This window comes from Tyto alba, unplaced genomic scaffold (genome assembly GCF_018691265.1).
Source record: "Tyto alba isolate M040663 unplaced genomic scaffold, T.alba_DEE_v4.0 Super-Scaffold_23, whole genome shotgun sequence".
NCBI classification, from domain to species: domain Eukaryota; kingdom Metazoa; phylum Chordata; class Aves; order Strigiformes; family Tytonidae; genus Tyto; species Tyto alba.
In genome coordinates, this window is record NW_024881297.1 from 18,973,820 (window position 1) to 18,998,550 (window position 24,731).

The window sequence follows — 24,731 nt, forward strand, 5'->3', positions numbered from 1 at the left end:
AAATCTGAGTGTTGAATTACAGAAAAGGGAGTGAAAGAGGCAAGCAAAACCCATAGCGCTCTACAAAAATTCAGAAAGACCCATAGGAGAGGGAGGAGCAGCAACTACAGCACAACTCTCCACAGAACTGAAGTATTAACTTCCTGATTTATAGCATGCATCCCCTCTCTCCTAAATCCCTGCTGCAGAAAAAGCAGCCTTCTAAAAAGGTTGTAATGTATAGCAAAGTTCAAGAAAGGTTCTGTAAAAACAGAAAGCAAGACGCTATGTGGAACCAGGCAGCAAGTATTTTGCATTTGCCTTGGTCACAGGCAATATGCATGGCAATCTGGACACAAGTGGAAGGATAAAAGAATGCAGAAAGGAGGAACACACACCCAAAAAAAACCAGCCCATGGTAGCACCTCTGCCTCCAACAGCTCCTCCTGCACACCATCTCACCTTCTGACTGCTGTCCCCAAATCACTTCATTTTGGCTGTCTTCCCCACCAGTAATTTTGAGTATGTTTGGAATAATAATAATAAAAAAACCCTCAATTTATGTCAACGACAAAAACCCTAGTAATTAGCATGTCATAGAGTACTTACTTCTCAGCAGCAGACTGCAAAGCATTCTGTAAAGGTTATCAAATATCCTCAGACAACAAGAAGCGATTTGCTCAAGGCCACCCAAACAAGTCACTTCTAATATATCTCCTTGTTCTTTAGCTACTACCCCAAGTATACACATAACAAGAGGTTTTTCCAGGTTTTAAATAAGACAAAAGACTGCAACAGAACAATTTAACCTAATATTCTAAACAGCCAAACAATTAGTGCTCAATTCTAGGACCTAAAAAGTAAAGACTGATTTGAAAACTAAGTTTTCTTTACAGCCTAGTCAAAGTTGCACAGATTTCAGAGAACAAGGTCTGTGTTGATTAAACAATTTCGAGTTCATGATAAAAAAAGTAATGCTTTTCATTCAGTGTCAGGTGATACCAGCTTCAAAAAAAAACCTAACAGCCCATAAATGGCATATAGTCCTGACAAAGGTGTCATGACTATAAGGGAAGGAGCCCTTCAACAAAATTCATTTATTTGTGGCTTTATTTAGAAGTTACTTTGAACTCTTCTCATTCAGTTGACACATGGCTGCCACAAAGTAATGAAACATGAAAAAAAAAACACCATCTGAAAAAGAGAAAGTTCAAAATCGCAAAAGTCTCAATTTAACTCAGCACGTACATCAACAGTTTTACTTGTAACTAACTGCACAGCCCAAAAGTTCCATCCACACCATGGGGCTGCCAAGTGAATATCACCTCTGCAATAAACAGCAAAAAAGCAGGTATTATTAATGTAGCTCAGACTTCTGTCTTCCCTTTGGAAAAAAAAAAAAAAAATCTCAGAGCTGATCATTTATTTAGTGTTTGAAGTTATTTTTAGCAAGGATTTTTTAGATGACAAACAGTGTTAAGGTCAGACTTCAAAACATAAAGGAATGTAACCCCTGATTTTCTAACAAATTTACCCACACAATTAACTGTCTATCTGGATAGCTTCTGGGGAAAGGGGAGCAGTGGAAGAAAAGCTTATCCTTACAGACTGAGAGTATCTGGAGATTAACCAATACAGGCTGATTGCACATTAGCCAGGAAAAACAAAATCAAAACCACAACACAAGTTTTAGGTTTCTTGACTGGTTAATGCTTTCTCTTTCCCGCACACCCAGCTATAATTTTTATATTTTGGTAGGAATCCTAGAATGGTTTGGGTTGGAAGGGACCTGAAAGACCGTCTAGTCCCAACCCCCTGCCACAGGCAGGGACACCTTCCACTAGACCAGGCTGCTCCCAGCCCCGTCCAACCTGGCCTTGAACCCTTCCAGGGAGGGGGCAGCCACAGCTGCTCTGGGCAACCTGGGCCAGCGCCTCACCGCCCTCCCAGGGAAGAATGCAACAAAAGGTATAAGGGTGATAGTTTCTGTTGGTATAAAATACTGCAGAGCACATAAGTAACATATAGTACACCATGGCCAACAGCCAACTAAATAAAGTGTTGAATGGGTAAGAGGGGTAATCTTTACTAGAAGGATGCAACATAAAAGGTTGCATACTCCTCTTAATAAAGGTATCCAGGGAATTTGAAGTTGCATTACATTTTCTGCTACAATCTGTGTTCCAAACAACATATCAAGGATGTAAATTCTCTGGACAACAGTACATCAAATGCTAAATGACTGGCACTCAGACACTAACAAGAAGGTGAGAATAAGACCGACTTACTTGTCAATAAAGAGTAAATTACACTAATCAAAGTATAATAACAGCAATAAATAGGGGGGGGGTTATCATTTCTTTTTGCTTGTGCATGTCAATAAACCACACAGTGGCAAAATCTGTAAAAATAGCTATGCTAAAGTACACGAATGAGTTTCAGATGTTTGCAAGCACTCCTGCATCACACCCCAAGGACCCAGCAAGCAGCCCTGAGCAGGGTGCTGCAGTTTGGCTCCCTGTTGCTTGCTTCCCTCACATTGCCCACCCCAGCCACCTAGCCGCAGCATAACCAAGTTCCTTCAACTAACCCGTGGACTTGAGCTGGCTTAGGGCACTTCCCCACCTCAAACACAAAGGGTAATGTAGTAATTAGCCTTGAGGGTGGTGTGTTACAATGCTGGATTTACACTACTGTGACTTTCATGGACAGGTGTGTCAGTATTTCCAGATATTCAGATTGTTTCTGAGCATGCACAGGTACCTTCATTTTGGTAAGCTGGTAGCTCTGCAGCAAAATAATGGTTAGACTGAGTTACAGCACCTCCTTTGGTAAGTGATGTGGGAAGACACAAAAATCTGTTGCGTCTGTTACTTTAGATTCCACTTCAAACCCACACCAGGCACCAAGCAGAAGGCCTGAAATATACCCTACATGTTCACAAAATAGGCATTATTTTGTGAAAATGGAAGTCCTATCAGCACAAAAGGAATCTGCACTATGTTGTTATCTTCTCTTCAATAAACGAATGAATTGCAGTAGTAGTCTAGTGACTCAGGTGGTGTTTAACAAATAAAAACAAGTGACAACCAGGGAACCAGAATAGTTTAGTGAACAGGAGCCTGAGTAGTAAACTGAACTGGATTCAGAACAGATTTTCTGCAGTACCTCAAGACCTTGATTCTATCTGTCTTTACTATGCTGTTTAGCAGCACCCCATCTGTCTCCAAATGGGCTGGTATTTCTAACAGACAGCACCGCAATAGTAATGTAAGCCCAAGAGTCAGTAGCACAATAAGCAATGAGAGAATTAGTCTCTCTGGTTCTCAGCACTACTAATTAGCCCTTGTGGATATTGATGCCACTATAGCATTTCCAAGAAAAGCTGTCTGGGGCCAGCACAGGCATTTCCACCCAGCACTTCACTGCACAGCGTGGACTCTTAACAAGCCAAGTGTGATATCCGAGCTGGCTGCGTGCAGCATCCTGTTCGCAGATTTTATTTCCCATTCCTATAGTTGGGAATAAGGGTCTACAGTTGTGCAATCTAATTCCCAGATGACTCATCTTCATGCAATGAGACATAAATGTTTTCTTCTAGGGCTTGGGGAGCTGCTGAGAAACACCAGCACAATGGCTTGCAGAGTCAAGATTTAGTAAGATTAAATACAACATTTTCTTTTGCTGAATCTTCTTAAGCCAGATCAGTCTTCTTAAACCAGACCAGCTCCCCAGCCCAATTTATGTTGTGTCTGCTATGGAACTGCTATGATACATAACTGAGAGGGCAGTGAGCAGGGTAAAGATGAAGCTGGCACCACCAAAAGAACTGTTCATATGTTTGACAGCCCTTGTCAGGTAACTGCTTGGCACTGATAGCCTACTTAGAGTATCTATTTCTGCCCTCAGTTAAAACCATGTAATGCCACTGAAGACATTCAGGCCACAGCAGTACGGACTACACATAGAATCCGTCAACTGCTTTACATAAAGTCACAACAATCAATCTCTTCACAGCTTTGTTTCAATACATTTTGGTTACAAATGCTAATAGTTGGGTTTTGCTTAAGTTTGTGTCTGCCTTACAAAAGACTCTAGCTTTCACTCCAGCTACTCAGGATCTGCTTTGAGTAGACCTCGTAAGATTTTTACTCCATTAACCCACTCAGCATATAAAACTACAGATCAGGAGATACGCTTCTGCACTGCCAACTCTTCCTAAAGCATTAAGCTTCTATAAATGGGTCTTCAAAATTATAATTAAATAGACAAATATGCAAACAAAAAGATGATGCACAACATTCATTGGTAACTTGAGGCTTCCACTTGACAAAATTCCTCTCTTTTGGTAGGGCATTTCAACGCCTAACTGCAACTCTTAATGTGGATCTAATAACATTACTAGAATGTTGCAAAAAAATAACTTACTTTTGGCACATCAACTGCCACCTCCCTCATGGCGCTGGGCCTGACATCATTCATCCCCTGCAGGAAGTCATTGAAAGCAATCATCACTGACCCAGCCACCTCCTTGTCTAATAGGTTGGGTCTTTTCCCCAGTGCTCTCCGCAATGCGTACAAACCTATTAAAAACAAAACAAACAAACAAAAAAAAACCACATGGAAACATGTAGGCTTCCTCCTGGTTCTCAAACACACAAACACACAGCAGCACTGGAAAGGAAATGATGTTCAAAAGAATGTCTCGATGCCAGGCCTAAACTACGTCAAAGAACATGCATGACACTTCTGATGAGAGAGCAAGAAAAGGGGGATATAATAACCACTGACAGAATATAAACTAAATCTACTCCAAAAGACAGAATGAAACAATCTTGCTTCTGTGTTCCCAGAGATGAAACTAACAGGGCAAAACCTTCAAATGTCCATACATTGATCCAAATACATTTCTAAACCACAGAGGAAGAGGGATAATGAATATTTAAGGCAAATATTAAATCAGCTCATATAAGACATCTGCAACCTTGTCCACTCCTCTACTATTAGGACTGTGTCTTCCAAGCTGCTCTTAAAGACAAACTGATAAGATTTCTTTTACTTTCATTGAAACCCTATATTCTTCCATCTAGTAAGATACCAGATACCTATATTTTTCTTGATATGAAACAAACGTTCCCTGCAACACTCAGTAGCTCTTCGTTCCCCTCAGTGATCACGCTTTTCAAGCACAGGCATAGCTTTTACCCTCTCCTTTGTTTGGGCAAATCACACGCATACAATACCTATATATCTCGGTACTAATTCCTATCTTCCCCCTATAACTCAGTCCTTCAAAAGCCAAACAAGTGCCACCCACTCTCACATCAATATATCAATACTCCTCGGGCATGACCAAGCAGTACCATCCGTAGCTCCCTGGCATTCCTCAGAGACAGCAACTACAGCCCCCGTTGTGCATGATGCCCAGAGGTATCATTGTTCTCCCACTGTATAATTATGGCTTTTAAGGTCTAATATAATTTGGAGTTCTATTGCTTCTATTGCCAATCCTATTCCATGAACTGAAACTGTTAAATATATAATTTAGTTTATTATTACATAATGAGTACATTATATACAGGTATACACACATCCACACACGTGCAGATATGTAATATCTCTTTTCATGTGTTACAAAAAAAAAAAAAGGAAAAAAGGACATTGGCACAACACCAGTTTGCCTTGCATGACCTTAAAAAGACAAATATTTGTTAAATCTTTTCTATATTTAACCAAACAAAACATCAATTAGTGCTACATGAAAGGACAATAAAAGGGATAAGCCATTTCTGAAAATAGACGTGGTTTTAACGTTCAGCAGATTGTTGTCTTTTTTCTATAGAGGCACTGGTAGATGTGGATATGCAAAGTTTCTGACAATGACAGGAATTCTGCATTTCCTACAATATATACAACGTGTGAAGAGATATAATATCTCCCCTGTGAAGCAGTACAGCTGGTGTCTCTCCATAAACTGCCAATTATGGCAGAGCCTGAGCACCTGCATTCAATACACAGGCTCTTAATACAATAAGTGGGGGGGAGGGAAAAAAAAAAAAAGGTTTGTAATTCAGGTTCCCCCTTGCACAGAACATCCAGAACTAATAAGATATATAAATAAAAACATTCCATGAGGCCAGGGAGAAAAATGAAAATCTGGTCACCAGAGGACAAGTATAAAATATAACTGATTCGTTTTAACAACCCAGACAATTTTCATGTTCTTTTTCCCCACCTTCTTCCTTCCTCTGAAACAGTTCATTTTAAGCAAACAACATAAGCAAGACAACAGAAATTCACACGCCCCCCAGATTTAAGTAAATAACAAACTCAACATCTTATTCTAGTGTCACTGCAGTTAACACTTTGGAGGGTGGGGAGCAGGTACTGGGGTTGAGTCCTACATTTCCTTTTTGGTGAAGTCAATTCACACGTCACTCTCACTTTGAAAAAAGGAAAGAATACACAACATAGCATGAAATTAAATCACAGAGAAAGCAAGTAACTGATAAAGATCTCTGCTCCTCATTTCTATACACATCTGTTCCATCAGATACAATTTAGCCCAGTGCTCACTTGATGCATTTTAATCATATCACGGTTATCATTTCTCCATGACATGTGGAAGTCTTAAAAACAAACAAGTTTATTTTAAAAAATGAGAGAGAACAGTACATAAAAATGCCCAAGGAGAACACTGCTCTTAAGGATCATTCCTGACAGTGCTACTAGGAGTATGAGTGAAATGTCAGTCCTCAGCAGTGAGTTTGAAATGCAACAGCCTTGATCCAGAACAGGAATAAAGAGGTCACAGCTTTCCAAACAAAGCCTGAATTCATTTCAGCATGTGCACGCACACACCACTGCACAGGTCAGCATTTAATTGAAACAATGTTTTACATTAAAACAATAATAAAAAACAGATTGAAAAAGAAAGCATGATTCTTCCTGTTTCCTCCTGTTATCATAATCATTCTTTCCTGCACTTCAGACTGACCTCTAAGCAGAGGGGGAGGGAAAAAAAAAAAAAAAAAAATCTTATTAACAGGAGAAGGATAGAGCCAGTGGCTTGCTGGAGGCAAAACAACACATCCTTGTCTTGAGACACTGAAAGATGTATTTAATATAAGGAAATGAAGGGTAGGGTGCAAAACACACTGCTAGAAGCAACACAGAAGCAAAGGCAGTGAAACACTACAGCAAACCCAAGTTTATCATTACAGAAGTTTTAACACAGATAAACTGAAGATTCAGACACTGTACCTCAGAAAACCTCAAGAAACATCAAGCAGCTCAACTTAGCTGTTGGGTATCTTTCACATGGGAATGTTTTGTTTTGAGTATATGTCATTGATGTAAATTGCCCCAGCACAGCACTTGTTTCAGCTTTGCTTGCTCCTTTTCAGATGCCACTTCATTCTTAAGGACTAATGAACCTCAGCAGCCTTTAGGCAGTGACTGAGGAGGTTCAGAAGTGGGCAAGTCAGTTGTCACTTTTATTCCAGCATGAGTCTTGCATGAGGGGAGGAAGGATGCAGATGTAGTTAGCCTGCCACACGGTCGGTGGGACTCTGCACAGGCACGGGCTACCTGTTTGTAGTAGAGGGAAACACAACTGGTCCCTAGGACTACCCTACACAGAGCAGAAACTTAACGCAGAAAGCAGCCTTTGCAATAGTAAGCAACACTGATTCTCAGTAGAGTATAAATGGAAAATCCCAGTCAAAAAAACTTAAAAGAAAAAATCATAATAAGTCATGCATGATTACAAACAATGAAAAATAAACAATTTGTTCCAGTCCAGCAACTGTGTGCTCTACCTCACCAACTCACCCTGTCTGTCTAGACCAGAAGTAAATAAGTGGACAGAGGAGAAAAAACCCAAAAACGGTAGAACACCCTGTCCTGGTACAGATGATCCTTCTTTGGTACCAGGCTATGCACGAGGTTGATAGCATTGTTTTCCTGTAAGATTTTTTTGCTCATAGCTTGGCTAAGTGTTGGCACATTAGATCATAATCACAAATGTCTGAGCCTAAAAATAGACTCTATGACAGTGCTATATTTGTCAGATTCTGTGTATAATCATACACTGCTGTAAATAATAGAAAGCATCCACTCAAAACGATGGAACATCTATACTTTAGGTTTCAAAAACAGAATATGCACAACACTTGAAGAAATTAACTGAACAAAACAAAAATGTTAATCAAGCATCTTTCACTGCTCATCAGCTATTTCTTCTACAAATTCATCTGTCTGGACTTACTCTACTGGAATCCTAATACCAGAATTTGTAACTAGCTTCAAAGAAATTGTCATCTTCTGTTTACAAAAGGAAATGTTTCTTCTTTTCCCACTAACCTGGCATTTCTCTCCAAAATTATTATGGCCAAATCCAGAAGGCACGTACCATTTCTCCCTGTGACAGCTGTCAGATCCAACATGATATTCTCCTGCATGACTGGAAATGGAATGCTCAACAGCGTATGAAAAGATTTCAGCTCCCTAATGGCACTGGATGGGGCATCTTTTCATACTATACTTCAAAATTTAATAGTTTTATGCATAGAAAAAGCATTTCATATAACTTAGAATGAATTTTGAACTTCAGAAACCGTAAGAGGAACATACCTGACTTCACAGGCAATGGATACAAAAGTTATTCCAGTGTTTAATACTTTTCAGATAAGAAGCTCCTCTGCTTCCTATTTGGCAATTTTTAATCAGCATGGCTTTATATGCTCATTCATGACAACAATCCCAAAATTATAGTAGGATATCTTTTATAGAAATTCAAGTATCATCTACTACAAATCACATGTATTCTTGAACATATCATAGCCTCATAAACAAAAGGAGTTTATAGCATTTCATTACATCAAGACCTCGGATGGTCAAATCCAAGGGGAAAAAAAAGGGAAAATGTATGTACATTGTTTGCAGTTATGCATAAATATAGAGTAACACAGACACAGCCTGTTTGCCTAGCAGACAGAAGCCTCGCCATGACCTGGTACGAGCCACTGCTCCACTGAGAATGTCTCACAGACACATCCTCACCTCTTCAGTCAGTCTTTCACCCTGTGCAGTCCCAGTAAAGCAGCTCTCCTACCCATCATCCTACCCATCACAGTGAGGCAGCGCTAGGTGGTAACAAGAGCATCTCCCACGATCACTGAGGGACAGCAGGGATGTGTCCAGGCCAAGGGTCTTTCTCCCTTTACTCCCCAGGTAATGGAACAAGAGCACCAGGCAAGCACCTGAGTGCAAGCTTCGCTCTGACCTGGGGGCAGGAACCACCATTCACAGCAGCTGAAAAATATGTTCTTCATTTGCATCCTAAGAAACTTCTACAATTTGGAGGGGGGTTTGGTGTGTTTTGGTTTGGGGTGGGGTTTTTTGGGTTGTTTTTTGGTTTCTGGGTTTTTTTCTGTTTGGTTGGTTGGTTAGTTGGTTGGTTGATTTTGTTTTGTCTTTTTTTCCCCTGTGTACTTATGGAATCAAACACAGCCACAAATTTACCAAAGAATTAAAAAGAAAAAAACAAGCCATGGACCAGACTCTTATAAATATGTTTTAAATTTATTTATTTTTTATATAATTCATATATAAAATGCATGCCTATCTAGAAAAAAATTTCAAGAAGCAGAAACCCTTACTTTCAGCTCTTGAAACCATATTCTGAAGTCTTTCTTTAGTTGCCAGCACTATACGGGAAAATCCCTGAAGAACTTTCATATACTGTTTGCACAGGAAAGATAATGCCCTTAAATCCCTTGTAACCATAACATTGGAAATTCACTCGGCTAACCTGAGCACTAATCTACTGCAGGGATTATGTACACGATTTATAGTCCTTCGTGAGGAGCTCCAGCATTTGCTGGAACATGTCTATGGAGCTGACAAAAAGTTGCTGAGAGGTACAAGAGGGGAGGGAAAGGAAGGAAGGAGGAACTGTATTTTCAGAACTTTTCATACAGGAAACAGTTTATTCACAGATCAGGTACACACACATCATTTATCCTAAAACAGTGACAACCGAGGGAAATAAGGAATACCAGACTGCCTGTTTCTAACCTGCTCTCATACGTAAATGTACCTAAACTAAGGTTAATCGTACATGTGTTAGCAGAAAAATAAAGACTGCCAGGCTACCAGAATAGCAAGGGCAGAAAGACAAGAAACAACAGTTAGCAACTAAATGCCAGTCTAATTGTAATTAGGAACGTTGCCAAGTCAGAATATAGCTAAAAGTTAAAGTCAGGAGACTTACGAAACTTTTCCTGAAAGTATTTAAGCCCTTTCCCCCAACAGCAGCTATTCATTCTATATACAAATGCCTCCTGCTAACAAATTTTACTCCCACTGAACTAACACAGACCTACAAATTAAGTTATATTTCACCAGAGGCTCTTTTATGATCTTTTATCAGTTAAACAAAAGAACTAACACTGCTTTCAGATCTTAAGTTTGCCATTATATATTCCAGGCAAACATTTTACCTGGTGCCTGAGAAGGAGTCGGAAAACATCGAACTTTTCTCCTATAGTACCATTTTTACAGTTTGTCTATTGTATAGCTGATTCCAAAAAAAAAACAAAAAGCACAGGTATGGAAAACACTATTTTTTACTCAGATACTGAGAAAGCTTGCCCCTTTGCAACCTGAAGATGAATACCTACTCTAAACACGTTAGTTTGGATCTTTCTAAAGCCAGCAGAGCAAGATGGAGAGAGATGAATGGTAACAAGGTAAGTACCTCCCTTTGAACTATGAGGGGAACAAAACTCCTGCAGATTTTTAGTATGGGAAGAATTGCACCTCAGATGTATTTGAAACAAAGTCTATTACCATTGCTGTTCAAATTACATTTGAAACCAGATTGAGCACAAAAGCTGAGAGAAAAAAATAATGTGTATCAATTGCTTCACAGAGATGATACTGTACTTGAGCTCTAGATGTTCCCATGCTACAGTCACTCAAAGAATGTAAGACTAAGCCAATGGATCAAACTAAATTTGAAAAGAACTAAGGAGAGAAGCTTTAGCTAAAATTCAAAATATATCTGAATATAGAAACACAGCTGTGTCAAGTGAAATTCTGCCTACAACAAGAAAAAGTAGCATAAACAAGAACAAATTATGAAAAAAAGAACAGCAAACAAAATGAAAAACAACTGCCTTTCCAAAATTAAAAAAAATGACTAAAGGCTTCTTAAAATGTAATATGCCTTTCAAACAAGTAATTTCCCAATAAGTATGCTGGTATCTTGAAGAAAAAATAATTTAGGTTCAAATACATAATTCCAATTCATAAGTGGAACCTGCTCCAGAACCAGGAAACAGAGTAACTTTCTGCATCACGAGGAACCAAGTCTGAATCACCTGCAACAATTTAATGCCAGGTCACTGGAGGGCTGCAGTGAACATGAACTCTGTTAATAGAAGAACACTGCAGTTCTTGTGTGCTGATTAGCAGTAACAGTGAGAATGGTTATCCTACTTCAGCTGGCACAAGGTGGAAAATTAGAAAAGACACAATGGGAGAGGAAGAAGGAAGCATGTGAGCCTGCAGAACACCCTTCAGTTAGGAAAGTACCAGTTGAAATGAATGACTGTACAGCATGTTGTATTACCAAGAAAAAAGTCCACATATATACTTTCCAAACTCTTCTCAAGATTAAAGGTCAGGAAGTTGTCTTCAGTTCTTAGATGTGCAAAACCTTCAAAGTTAACACAGGGGAGCACGCAGCTCGGATCGCTGCAGAAAAAAACTCAAACCTATAGGATAATTTAAAAAGCTAGTGGACTGCAGAGTGTCTTCAAAAATCCGTTTAGTCTTGGTTAAATCATCTGCATTCATTCAAAGGTGCTATATAGACAGCTGAGGATTTCTTCTGTTGCTACAGGAGTAACATTGCCTGGCACACAGCTCTCATCCAGCTTTACATCCAGGGAGCTGAAGCCCCTGAGGGACAAAAACCCAATAAGCAGAATAGTGACTAGCACTCCACTCCTGTCAATGTGACTTAGAGCTGGGTTACCGACACTGTGTTGGTTCCCAGGTCTAGGAAATAACCAGGGACCACACAGAACTGTCTGCTCCCACCACACCTCGGCCAGCGACCCAGCCTAAGACAGTATCTGCCCTAAATTTATTCTGTTCTTAAGCAAAATGACATAATGTTCAATTTTCAAGGTCTGCAAGCTGAGGAATGATGTTCTGACCGCCATTTCACAGCCCACCGATCTGCACTGGTAGGGCTGCACCAGCACAGGCTTCTCCGGTGTCGTGCAACCCCTCACCCTTCAAACCAAACAACTTGTTTTAGGGCTGACCCTCTAATCCATTCAAACACAGAAGTTTCTATAGGCATTGCCACACATGAATAATATCATTTCTTCTCTGCTACTCAAGCTGCAGAAGCAAGAATAATGAGTCTATCTACCATGGAGGTTCATTTAAAATATTCATGACAGTTATCGATCAACTCTTCTGAAAATAGTCTTTACTTCCTGGTTATATAAATATCAGCAGACAGAATGGGATGTACTTTAAACAGATTATTAAGTACTCAACCCACAACTGTGTATATGAAGTCAACAATCCCATCATCCAATTATCTGCAGGCCAGTTTTGGACAAAAACACAGTTATGATGAAAAACAAAAGTTCATGTGCCCTGACTGCAGTAAGTGCAACGTTCTCCATAGAAAAACAAAAATCAAGTACTGCTACAAAACAAAATGGCAAAGATTTTGTATCAGAAAACATAACTACAAAAAGCAACACCATGTGCACCAGCATCTCTTCAGCGAGGCACACACAGCAAGATTTCTCTCTGTATGCAGAGCAGTCGCACTAAGGAAACATCTGTGCACTCAGCTTATGCAAAGACACGGGGAAAAAAAGAAATTCGGAAATGTTGCAATCACATCAGAATGACACTGAACCAAAGTAAGAGGGTAATAATCTAACACTGCGCAGCTAAAATAACACCATTTTTATGGAATCATAGAAAAGTATTTGAACTATTCTAAATGTCTAAGACAGCAATTCGAAAACCAATTCTGACTTTGTCTTTGCCCCATAAGGTGTTGGAGGGAGGAAATCCTAAGGAAGAGGGCAAGGAATCCCACAGACAAGCATGTTCCTTCAAGCCTCTCAGCAGCATCCAGATGTAGCCACTTCTGTACTAAAGCCATCATTCTGAGTTAGTGCTCTAAGAAACAATCAAAAAACATATGTTACAGTCCGAGTCCAAAAAAGCCACATTGCTTTGTTATGTGTGCGTGCAAGCAAGGACACATTTGTTCATAACCTGTTAAGACAGAAAACTAGGCCAATTGCTTTGGTTTAAAAACAGCTTCTGCATCAAGGACCCAACTTTAAAATTACAGAACACAGCACTAACGTAAAACTCATGAACGCTGAAGACAGGGGCTGCATTTTCTTGCTCTTCTTACACTGTAGATTAGCACGATGGAACACAGTGTCAGAAACCTCAACTGCTCCAGCCCAAAAATTAGTTTATAGCTTTAGTTCTGTATCATGGCTGGACTTCTCAGTGAAACTCAAAATCCAGTGTTCTGCCATTTCTGAAAAAAATCTCTCAATTTCATAAGAATATATTTTTTTAGTATTGACCTTCTGACTATACCTGTTATTAATATTCCTCAAAACCCCCACATTTTCTACATGACTTTTTTATAAAAAGGCAAGCAGCCTTTCCCACCTCATTTTGAATGTCCCATGCGAATCAGTACTGAGATAGAGAATGCAAAAGCAGATCATTTGCAACAGCATAGTTTCAATCTCTTTCTGTGCTACAAAAAAATAAAATAAAATAATGTACTCATGACATTTTCAGTCATTTTACATAAGGGAATAAAATAATTGTAGCATGTCAAGCAGTGCTTTCCCTTTAAAATCTGTAACTCCAATCAGTTAATTTGAAAACAAACCAAAAAAAACCCATGCAAAATAAACAATCCCATTGCCTTGGTCATCAACTGACTGTCAAAATCTACACTTTCAACAGTGTCTCAGCCCACACTCCTACCTTCAGGATTATACTCCAAGAAAAACATTTACATTTCTTGTACAGACCCAGCAGAACTTAGGTCCAAATCATGTTGGGAAAGGTTCAGACTGAACATTTATGGCTTAAAAAAAAGGATATATATTCTTGATGCCCTAACACTAGGGTTTATCATCAAGACACTGACAGAGCTGAAATGAAGAGCTCAGATTTGAGATACAAGGCTGGGAAGCCACATATTGAACGCAGCATTTGTCTAATTGAAAGACCAGTGAGTGCTGGTCCTCAGGGTGCACAGAGACTCACTGTTAATCATATTAACCCAAACGGCTCATGTTTCCTGCAGGTGTCCAGGCTACCAAAACTGCAGAAGCTGGGGAAAAAAAAAAAAACAAAACAAAACACATAGATCTAACAAAGAGTCATTCCTGGGCTTCAGGGGAATTTACTTCCCCATCAATTACAGGGAAAACAACAAAAAAAAAAAAAAACACCAAAAAAAAAAAAAAAACACCACAAACCAACTAGGAGCCAGCCCTTCAATTGCTTAATTTTTTTTTTTTATTTTTATTTTTAATACAAGTGGATTGCAGAAACTCTTTTTTGAGTCGTAAAAGATACAGCAGGAAGTTTCTCAGCTCCAAGTACAGTATCCCACTATATAACTTTACTTTTACAGATCTGATATCTACATATAATCAATATACAGAGCTATCTATTAAACAACAAGACTCTCCATCCTAGCTGTATTATTCATCAGAACACAGGGGTGTCAAAATGGTCAAATGAATATCATAGGCAACAAGATCTCCAAACAACAGGACTCTTCAAATTTTGAACATAAGACAATAGACCATATCATATGTCTATGCAAGTAGCTTCACAGATTCATCAGAGTAATTGGGGATTCATACTGGTCAAAGTTGTAGCTCAGTTTCTTATTTCTGTAACATTGTTTGTAACAGACAGCTCAAGGCAGTGAACTGTTATAATGCTAAATGCTAAGCAAGGTGATACCTTTAACTGTATTAGGCAATTTAAAATAACTTTGATGCAAACCAAAGTGATTAGTGCTTCTTTGCTTCTTTCACAGTAGTCTCAAAGTTTCAGTGGTTGCAATGCAGCATCCTCACTGGAACCAAATAGATGTTATTACAAGAAAGACCACTATTTAAACAAAGACATTTGTTCTTCCGCTCCTCATGATGTTATCTTATCACAGTCCAAATGTTTTATATCAGCACACTAAAATTATGTGTAATGAACAAGGATGTTGAAGATAAATTCTAAGAGTTACAAAGCAAATACTTCCTTTCTCTGTAAACAATATGACTGAACCCACTTCTTGAAGAAATCAAGCTATATTTATATTCAACCTCTTGAAATGCTACAGGCAGCCATAGAAGGATAAGTTTATAATAAATTACTATATTTGGAAACCTTTGTTGCTAAGCATCTTCTAACATTCAGTACAGTTTATACCATTCACGTCCCTGCTACATAATTAACATTTTGTATGTTTTTCCAAAAAAAAGTGCAGTGCTTATCTTTGTTGTTAAACAGTTACGATTTTTTAGGGAATTAATAAAAGACTGTGTGGTCAATTAGTTATAGCAGAAACAACAAGATCTCAGGGGCGTACAAACACTGACATTGCACGCAAGGGATATGGCAGAGTCTATCTTCTAGACACTGCCATTGCCTGAGATAAAAACAATTCAGAAGGCAGCTGTTCACACTAAAAGGTAGCCTCCTAAATAACGTAGGACAAGTAGACCTCTCCCAGTCTTAAGGCCACCAATTTCTCAGCTGCACACTTAATTAAGCCCTTTTCTTGTCAAGAATTCTGTGCATGTGGATCCCTCAGAGGGTACTCAAGTCCTCAGGAGTCTACCATGAGGAGACCCGGTGCCCACAGGATGTGGCCCAGCGCCTACAAGGTACCCATCAAGGTATTTGCAGATTTCCCCTGCTGTGATGTTAACCTACACAAAAGCATGCATTTAACTGTGGAAGTAACAAACATATTTCAAGGCAGTAGAGATTCACAACAAATCCCAATTTCTCCAATATAGTCACTACAGATAATGTAACCTTGAACAGAGATGAGGTACACTAATTCTGAAAGCATCGCATCTAAGCTAGTGATACTTTCCATGTTAGAAATACCAGTTTTACTGTTATTTTTGCTGAAATGACCGTAGTTATTTGTAAAACTGACAAATAATACGTGCTCAACATGTGAGGGGGGAATGCAAGTACTCTGCGTGACAATTAAGGCTGAGATAGATACACAGAGAGCTGATGCCTGTCACCCTGCTGTCAACTCTTGCAACAATACAGTAAGTTTAATGATATCTAGCATTTTTCCTAAAAAGTCACAAAATTTTGTGGTTTCATTTTCTGAGAAGCTAAAACTGTGCCTTTAGTAGAGGAAAAGATGGTATTGGAAGAAAAATCCACTAATACTGTAAAAATTCAACTGACCAAACAAAAATACTCTTAACTGATTATTATATCCATCTATATATAAATATTTCACAGGTGTTTGGTCATAACACCCTGTTTGGAAAAGTTCAGAGCACACTGTACATACTCTCCAGACTTCTTGTCCACCTTCCCTCTCCTTGCCCATTCCAGCATATGCACCACCACAGTTGTATACGCACAGGGGCCCAAAAACATTCAGCACAAACTGAACACTAAAGGCTCCTAAAAATTCTTAATGACTTCCATGAAAATGCACAGAGTTGCTGAACAGAATAGAAAACTTGCCTATCTGACCCCAGAAGTACCACTAAGCAATTCTTGTACCGGAGAACAAACAACTTCTGACATGAAAACAGTTGGAACATGTTTAGTTCCACAATAGCTATTTACTTTTCCTTAACACACGTTCTTTAGAATTATATAGAAGACAAACATCAAAGCTTTATAATGAAGCATCGTAGGAAACCTAACTATAGATGCAAAAGTAAAAGGTTTATCTATCATAGCCCTACAATTACTACATTTATCATGTTACATTAATTACTACACCCTTGGTTTATATAAGCAGTATATACACAATATTACACATGTTAAAAAAACAAAGTTAAGTATAAAGATAAGGAAGGATGAGTCCACTGGAAATTATCTAAACTCTGTATTAAGAATATAAGCATTAAAACCTCCCTGCTTTCCATCCACAAAGTACCTAAAGATATAAATGGGGTAGCCAGGACTCAAGAGTCTCCCAAAGACAACTACTGCAATACCACTAGCAAGAGACAATAACCTTGTACCAAGTACTGAATATGTCATTTGGAGTTCAGAATTCCTGATTCTAAATTAGTTTCCATTTTTCACCTGTACTTACACATATATCATCTGTGAAAGCAGCAGAAACAACCTTAAAATTTCTGAAAGAACTTTTAACTCAGATATTGCCTGAATATTAAGCATTTTGGTTATTTAAAAATGAGCATCAGCAGTCTTAACTATATGTTTATATCATGTTTTATGTTACAATATAGATGAAATATTATGTTCAGATCTGAGCCCTATATTACCAAAAGGTTATTGACAAACTGGAGGCACTTCAGAGAAAATCAACATAATTTCTCAGAAGGCAGGAAGGACTTATTTATGAAGAAAGATTAAAAGACCTAAATATTTATAGTTGGCTCAGTAATGAATGAGGAGGTAGGGGACACAAGAACAGCCTAGAGATATCTGAAGGGTGTAAACACTAAGGAGGGAGAGTGAACGTGTTATACAAGGATGTAAATAGAAATAATGGGATAAAACTAAACAAGGAAAACTCAGGCTGAATATCAGAGAGCACTCCTGGACAGCAAGCTGTCTTGGCCCATGGCACAGTTTCTTAAGTGAAGCAATAGAAGTCCATTGCTTGGAACAACAAATAAGACTAGACAAAACACTGGAAAATTTGCCATGTGGAATTACCTTGCTCTGCTGAGGAGAAATATTACCTCATAAAAGCTAGCCTTTAAGTTTAACTCCAGTGAAAGCAGTAATGTTTTACAACATGTTGAAAATTTAATATAAAAACAAATATCAAGAGCTTAATTGGAAAAAAAGAATCTAACTAAGAACTTTCCTTAACCACGAGCAACTTAAATTCCGTTTATGTAATACTTCAACCAAATCACACTTCTGCAACTCTTTGGAAAGAAAAAGTAAATGTGGGCTGCAAAGAGTTAACAGCGCTGGACTGTATTCTCCCCAGCAGAGGTCACTCCAAGTTAACAGATGACAGATATTTAACAGCATGGATTCAAACTTCAGGAAAGATCAACAGAAAGGAGACATTCTCCTTCCCTCATTCCCAGCACTGCCTTTCGATGCAAAGCTCCCAGGTGACAACGTGTCCTGCAATCACATGCAGGCAGATGACAGAAGTTTTGGATCTACATAGCACATAATGTTCCATTTGCACAATATTCAAAATTTGTTCTGTAAAAGGCCATCATGAAGTGGGTAAGTATTGCCTATTTGCAGCTGGATGATCAAGTGTCCAGAATCAATGTGCACATGGGCAAGAAAAGCCTAGGCTGGGTCATGTTTGGAATTGAAACCACAACACTTTTCACTGAAAATTTTAGATTACATTAGTTAAGTACTTACTATGCGAGGACTGTGACACAGGCAGAGTGACAGGCTTCCAAAAACACAGAGGAAGGAAAATAAAAAGGGAGTTTATCTTTTGTTGTTGTTTGTATATATTTGTTTTTAAAAGAATGTTTGCTAACTTAGAGCTTAAAATGCAATCGATGTCAGCAGAAGAGCGTTATAAAAAGAACAGTCTGTGTCCGTATCCAATTTTTATTTCTTGATCCATACAAAAGTCCACAAATTCATATTTGAGAACCATCCCTTAAAAATTCTGGAAACTGGCAAGTAAAACCTTGCTGTTCCAGGTGCCATCACCCCTAATAAAACTTCTCTCATCTTCATAGTTAATTCTGATGCAAGAATGAACCATGCACTGTGCCACTGCCAGAGGAAGCTGTGCCAGTGCCAAAGGAAATAAAAGTAACCAGCACATACAGCAAACATATCTGTGAACGACAAGGGAGCAAATATGCATTAAGCAGAGCTGAAGAGTCCTATTTTGACTAGACTGTTTTAAAAGACTGCTCATGAGGAGATTTAAGGTCCAACACTCCAACCGCATAGACGCATTCTAGCAAAATGTAAGAATTTAGCATACTTTAATATTTCATCCAATGAAAACAAAAGTGAACTCATGTTTAAGTATTCCCTGGAACACACTGAACCCTGCCTGCATGATGCATGGATAATTCTCCAGGTCTATGCCTGGACCAGAGGCCAAGGGGACACTTCCCAGGCCCCAGCTCAGGGCGTGCTCTCCAGCTCCACTGCACAACCAGACCCTGGGGCATGCCGTCCCCTGGCCCCCAGCACAAGCTCCTCATCTGCAGGCAAATGAAATACAGGCACAAAACACAAAAGGGAGCCACAGTAAACACCACTCAGGACCACAGTCTCAACATCCTGGGAACAAGTATCTGCAGGACAAGCTGCCTAGCTTCAGTGACTTGGGATTTTTGTATGGAAAGGGTAGGCTCTAGAGTAGAAAAACTCTTAGGGATATGTCAGTTAACTTACTAAGCCATTGGCTTACTGAAAGACTGCTAGCTAATATGCTAGAAACAACACAGGGGATTCCCCATTGTTATTCATCTTAACATTTGATGTTAAAATCTATTAATACTCAAAGAGTTTTTCTGACCTACCCAGGTCAGATTGGTGTTGCTCATATTCCATATCCCATCCCTCACATTCCTCATTCTATGTTTTCTTTGACACAAAAAATAATTAAATCTCATTGCTTTAAAAGCTATTAGTACAGACTGTGGGTTTTTATTTTTTTTTAATAAAATAAACTAACAAGATACACAAAGACTTACCTGCTTCCTTGCATAAGGCTGCTAAGTCTGCACCCACATAACCATGTGCACTATCAGCCAGTTGCACCAACTCTGCGGCTGTGAGTGAATGGGGAACCTTTTTGAGAAGCTTCTGAAGTATGTCCAGACGATCTTGGGCATTAGGAATTCCAATTTCTATCTCTTTATCAAAACGTCCAGGTCTGCGCAGTGCTGCATCCAGTGCATGAGGACGATTAGTGGCCCCCAGTACCAAGAGCTGCCCTTCACTGACTTCCTGAAGGCAAACAACAACACAAAATATTAATTTTAAAATACAATTAAATGTCACACAGCTTATAAACATACTTCCTACTTACTTTTCCCAACTATTTCACACGCTGAAATCCTGATGCTAGCTCTAAAGGAACAAAGCAAACTTTTCAGAATAGATACCCCACAAGTGATGCCATCCAACCCTACCCCTAATTGCAATTTAGCAATACTATAAGATGCACACACATACAAATACAACAGAAACTTTACTCCAAGATGCCCTCATCCCAGTGTCCCTCACTCTAATCCCCAAGAACTTGCTTTCTTATATCAGGAAAGTAAGCATTAAAGAAAGAAAAAGAAGAGTATAAGCTAAAAGGCAGTGTTGGCACAAGAACAAAAAGGTAACAGCAGACCTTGAATAAACAAGGTTGGGAAACAAATCATTTAAGGTATCAAAACCAGCAGAGACAGGAGATTATCATGATTCCTGCAGGTTCAGTTGGAAAAGCAAGGTCAAAAATCCTAAACAATTTCTTCAAGCTCTGCTTTTTCACTTTCAGAGTGAGGAAAAATCAGCTAGAAGGTCTCCTGCAGTACCATTCTTTTTGTGAACGAACCGCTTTCTCCAGGAAGAAGATCCATCAGTGACTGCCATCAGAAAATATGTTCTGCCTGTGAACAACTCCAGACAGGCAACTCAAATGCAGGAAAATAATGAGAAACTTGCAGATAACAAACAGCAGAAACTAATTTTCATACTTTGGACAGATTTCTTTCTTCTTTCTTGCTAATAATCATAAAATAATAGATGAGAGACTGGCAAGTTTATGGGCTTAATCCGTAATGTACTCAAGTCAATTAAATTTACTGTTTCTTAAGTAGTCTTTTGTTTATGTCCTAAATATTACTATGGCAATCTTGAAATAGCTGTTGTTGCCTTTAATGATGCAGCCTACATATCACCAGATGTATTCTAATTACTTTGATTTCAGAGCAATTAAAAATACCTAGCTTGGTTCAATAACGGGCTATCACTAAAATTTCAGTTTTATCTCCAAAACTAGAAGAGCAGGAGAAGGCAAAGGAAAGGCAGTGAGTGGAAGAAAACTTACTTTCTTTTAATCTCAGTTATCAGGAGACATTCCTCTCCTATGTCTTCTGCTTAGCATCCAATAAAGCATTAGATTACCACATAAAGTCTCACCTACGTCTATTTTTTTTTCCCCTCAAATGACACATCTAAAATTGGCTGCATTATAGAAACAAAATTGTTTTGTTCAGCCAGTCCCCATACACATTAATTGTCTCAATACAGTCTACTTACTGAGCCAATGCCATCCATTAATGTCAGCAATGAAGCAACAACTCTCTTTTCAACTTCATTCTGAGCCCCTTCTCTCTTTGGACAGAGTGCATCCAACTCATCTATAAATATAATGGAGGGGCGACTGGAGAAAAAAGAAAAAAGGACAAAAAAATGTTAAAGTCAGGGAGATTTAAAACACCAAGGCAGAGAAGTGCAAAGCTGTTCATGGAAAACACTCAGTCCCTACAAAAATTAACACTTCTTTAGTCAACTGAAAGTTTCAATCTTGAATATGGTGTTACTCAAAGACATAACTAAAATGACTGAAATATTAGACAACTAATTGCTTTAAGATGAATTACCAATGTACTTTTCTATGACTCTCTTCCAAAGACTGAACACTAAATATACCAATTTCATGAGTAAAAAGAAAGCATTTTATTTGCCACTTCTACAAGCACAGTATGCAATAGTCTTTCGCTAATGTATTATGAATACCAAGCATCTGGAAGTCTAAAATCTGCCTTACCGAGGTCTAATAAATTTGGGCAGAATGCCACCCTAATCCAGAGGCATGCTATATCCAGTACCAACACTAGCTCATTTAGAGCTGGCTTCTGTGTCTCAGCACAGTACTACATTGGTCTCCAAAAATAAAATCACAGAAAAATTTGGATCCAGGTGAAACTTTGGCTCATGCTTCCATCTGCTGAAATAAGTGTACAATACACTAATGATACAGATTGAGTGATTTGGCACCATCTGTAACAGTCACTTAAAAAGGATAGTGTCCAAAAGCATTTAACAGGCATACTAGAATTTCACTGCTTTCCTTCTAGCTAAGCTCTATATAAACAAATTTATTTCCTTTTAAAAACCACTGCAGGAAAAAATTACAATTTAAAGATTCTCACAAACACTTTTCTTTTAAGAACATTAACACTGGAACCAATACCACAAATAAGTAAGGGCGAATAAAATTATCCAAAACAACATACCGCAGAGAAGCTTCAGCAAATATCTGACGTAATCTTGATTCAGACTCCCCATAAAACCTATAATAATTAAAATATTTGAATAAAAAACACTTTTTGGTCTTTTCCAGGCAACTTGGAAAATTACTGCTCATGTGTTCCAAAAAGCCATAGCGCACCCTTTCAAAGTCCCAAAGTATATGCAAATCTACAATACTCTTTATTTCTCCAAAGACAAGAAATTAAGGTAAAACGAAGCACAGGCAAAGATGTAACCATCTTGCAACTAGAAAAAAGATTAAAGGGAAAAGCTTGTATCTTGTGCATTAGAAACAATTTTATCTGTATTATTAAAAAAAAACAAATATTTCCCTGGTGACATTAATCTGTGCAGTATCATCTCCATTTCAAATATGCTTTAACAAGTCACTCTTCTTGGTGCAGAACTAACATGCAATTGCAGATGCAGGTTTAGTCCCCTCTTTAATTTAGTCCATGTCTTACACAAATTTCTTGGCCAAATCCAATAAGCCTCTTTTATTACAAGAAGAAACATAAGCCCTGCTTGAGAGAACCCTTTCCCATCTGTGTTTGACTCTCTCGGGCAGATAGCCTATAGCCAATTTTACACCTACATCTATCCACAATGGATGGATGCCAGGACAGATTTTGGGCTAATACATTTATAGAATTAATGAAATTAAACCGGGTGAACTTACTTGCTTATTATTTCAGGCCCATTAATAACGGTAACATGAGCACCAACTTCATTTGCAATGGCTTTGGCAATCATAGTCTTCCCGGTACCTGGAGGGCCATATAACAGCACTCCTCTAGGAGGAGGGATCCCTTTAAACAAGCACATGCACACAAACAGAGAAGAAAGTTATTTGTGATAAACATTGGAATGACCAACCTGTACTTGCACATTTCACTGTCCCAGTTATTACCAATTATAACTTGACCTCAGAATTAACTTCTTTAACAGACATATCATTTTGATAAAATTGTAAGCTTTCACTGGGAAGACCACTCTTACATGGGACATACATCTACATTTTTTTAATTTTAAAGTCCAGATGATTCTGTTTAAAAAGCAACTATTTAAATTGTTAAATTTTTCAGTAGTTCAACACTATAATTCTCCCTATTGTGTTGCGGTGTTTGCTTAGGTTTTTTTTTCCAAATGGTTGTTGGACTGAGTACCTAATGTCCATGAATGTACTTTATTAAGTTATTTATTATTCTTACAGTGTAATCATTACAAATTTCAAACACCAGAACAGAACTTATCTTTAACACTCCAAAAAATTTCAGAAATACTGTGGGGCTTGATTCAAGAGTACTTATAAAAAGATGAAAAACACATATCAAAAGGATAAATTTGCCTCTTTAATGGCAAATGTTAAGAGCAGAAACAAAAACATTCAGGCACAGAAACATAATGGATGAAGAGCAAGGTACTATTGTGTACAGTTAAGACTAGACAGAAACTACAGGTAACTACATGAAGTAATATTACGATCCCAAGTAAAGAGACAAAAAAAAAAAAGTTTCAGACTAGCAAAGCCAAATTAAATGGGCACAAAGCCAAAAAACAGAAGGTGAAAAATTAGAAAGCAAAAAGAAGAGACCTGTGTTTGACAAAGGACTGACCCTGGAACAGAAGACATTGCTGAAACATGACCAAAGAAGAAACATCAGTTGGGTGCTGCAATACCAGACAGGGAATGATGCTTGAAGGGCAGGTCACATCCCAGTGGTGACAGAAAATAATACAGCTGGTGTGGACAGAAAGCCTGAATCTTAGGAACTAATATATTCAAAAAAAAAAAAAATCTAACTGACAGAGGATAGAAATAAAATGTCTTTGCAGACAGGTTACTTCACAACAGTCCATTAAAACACGTGCTGCTCCCTCATGTGGTGTTTCTGGTACCGGCCAGAAACAGAGCTGCTGAACCAGAGGTCTCACCCCAGCTGACAGCCTCGCTCCCCATGAGCGGACAAGGACTCTCAACTTCAGATGGTTACTAAAGGTCTGTAACTGGTGAGGAAACATCATCATCTCTCCTGTAATTAGTAGAGAATCTGATGAAGCACTTTGGGGACTAAGTATGAAGAACACTGACGCTGAAGCAAACCTTCTGCTAACACAAAACCACACGGTGATGCTGAGGCTGGAGGTCAATGAATTGAGCTGGACCACACACAGATGAAGATGCCTCACACCATCCCACTGACACCTGCCAATCA

General features: G+C 38.6%; 1 protein-coding gene across 2 annotated transcripts in view; it reads right to left on the minus strand.

The window, feature by feature from the left end:
* Window positions 1–24,731, minus strand: part of SPATA5 (spermatogenesis associated 5) — a 236,514-nt gene that overhangs the window by 199,908 nt on the left and 11,875 nt on the right. For both annotated transcript variants that reach the window (XM_032997616.2, XM_032997615.2), the window contains exons 6-10: window positions 23,195–23,324; window positions 22,500–22,556; window positions 21,520–21,643; window positions 19,959–20,214; window positions 4,408–4,562 (exon numbers count right to left, since the gene is read on the minus strand). In XM_032997616.2, the coding sequence (XP_032853507.2) occupies window positions 4,408–4,562; window positions 19,959–20,214; window positions 21,520–21,643; window positions 22,500–22,556; window positions 23,195–23,324 (722 nt within the window). The remainder of the gene's footprint in view (window positions 1–4,407; window positions 4,563–19,958; window positions 20,215–21,519; window positions 21,644–22,499; window positions 22,557–23,194; window positions 23,325–24,731) is intronic.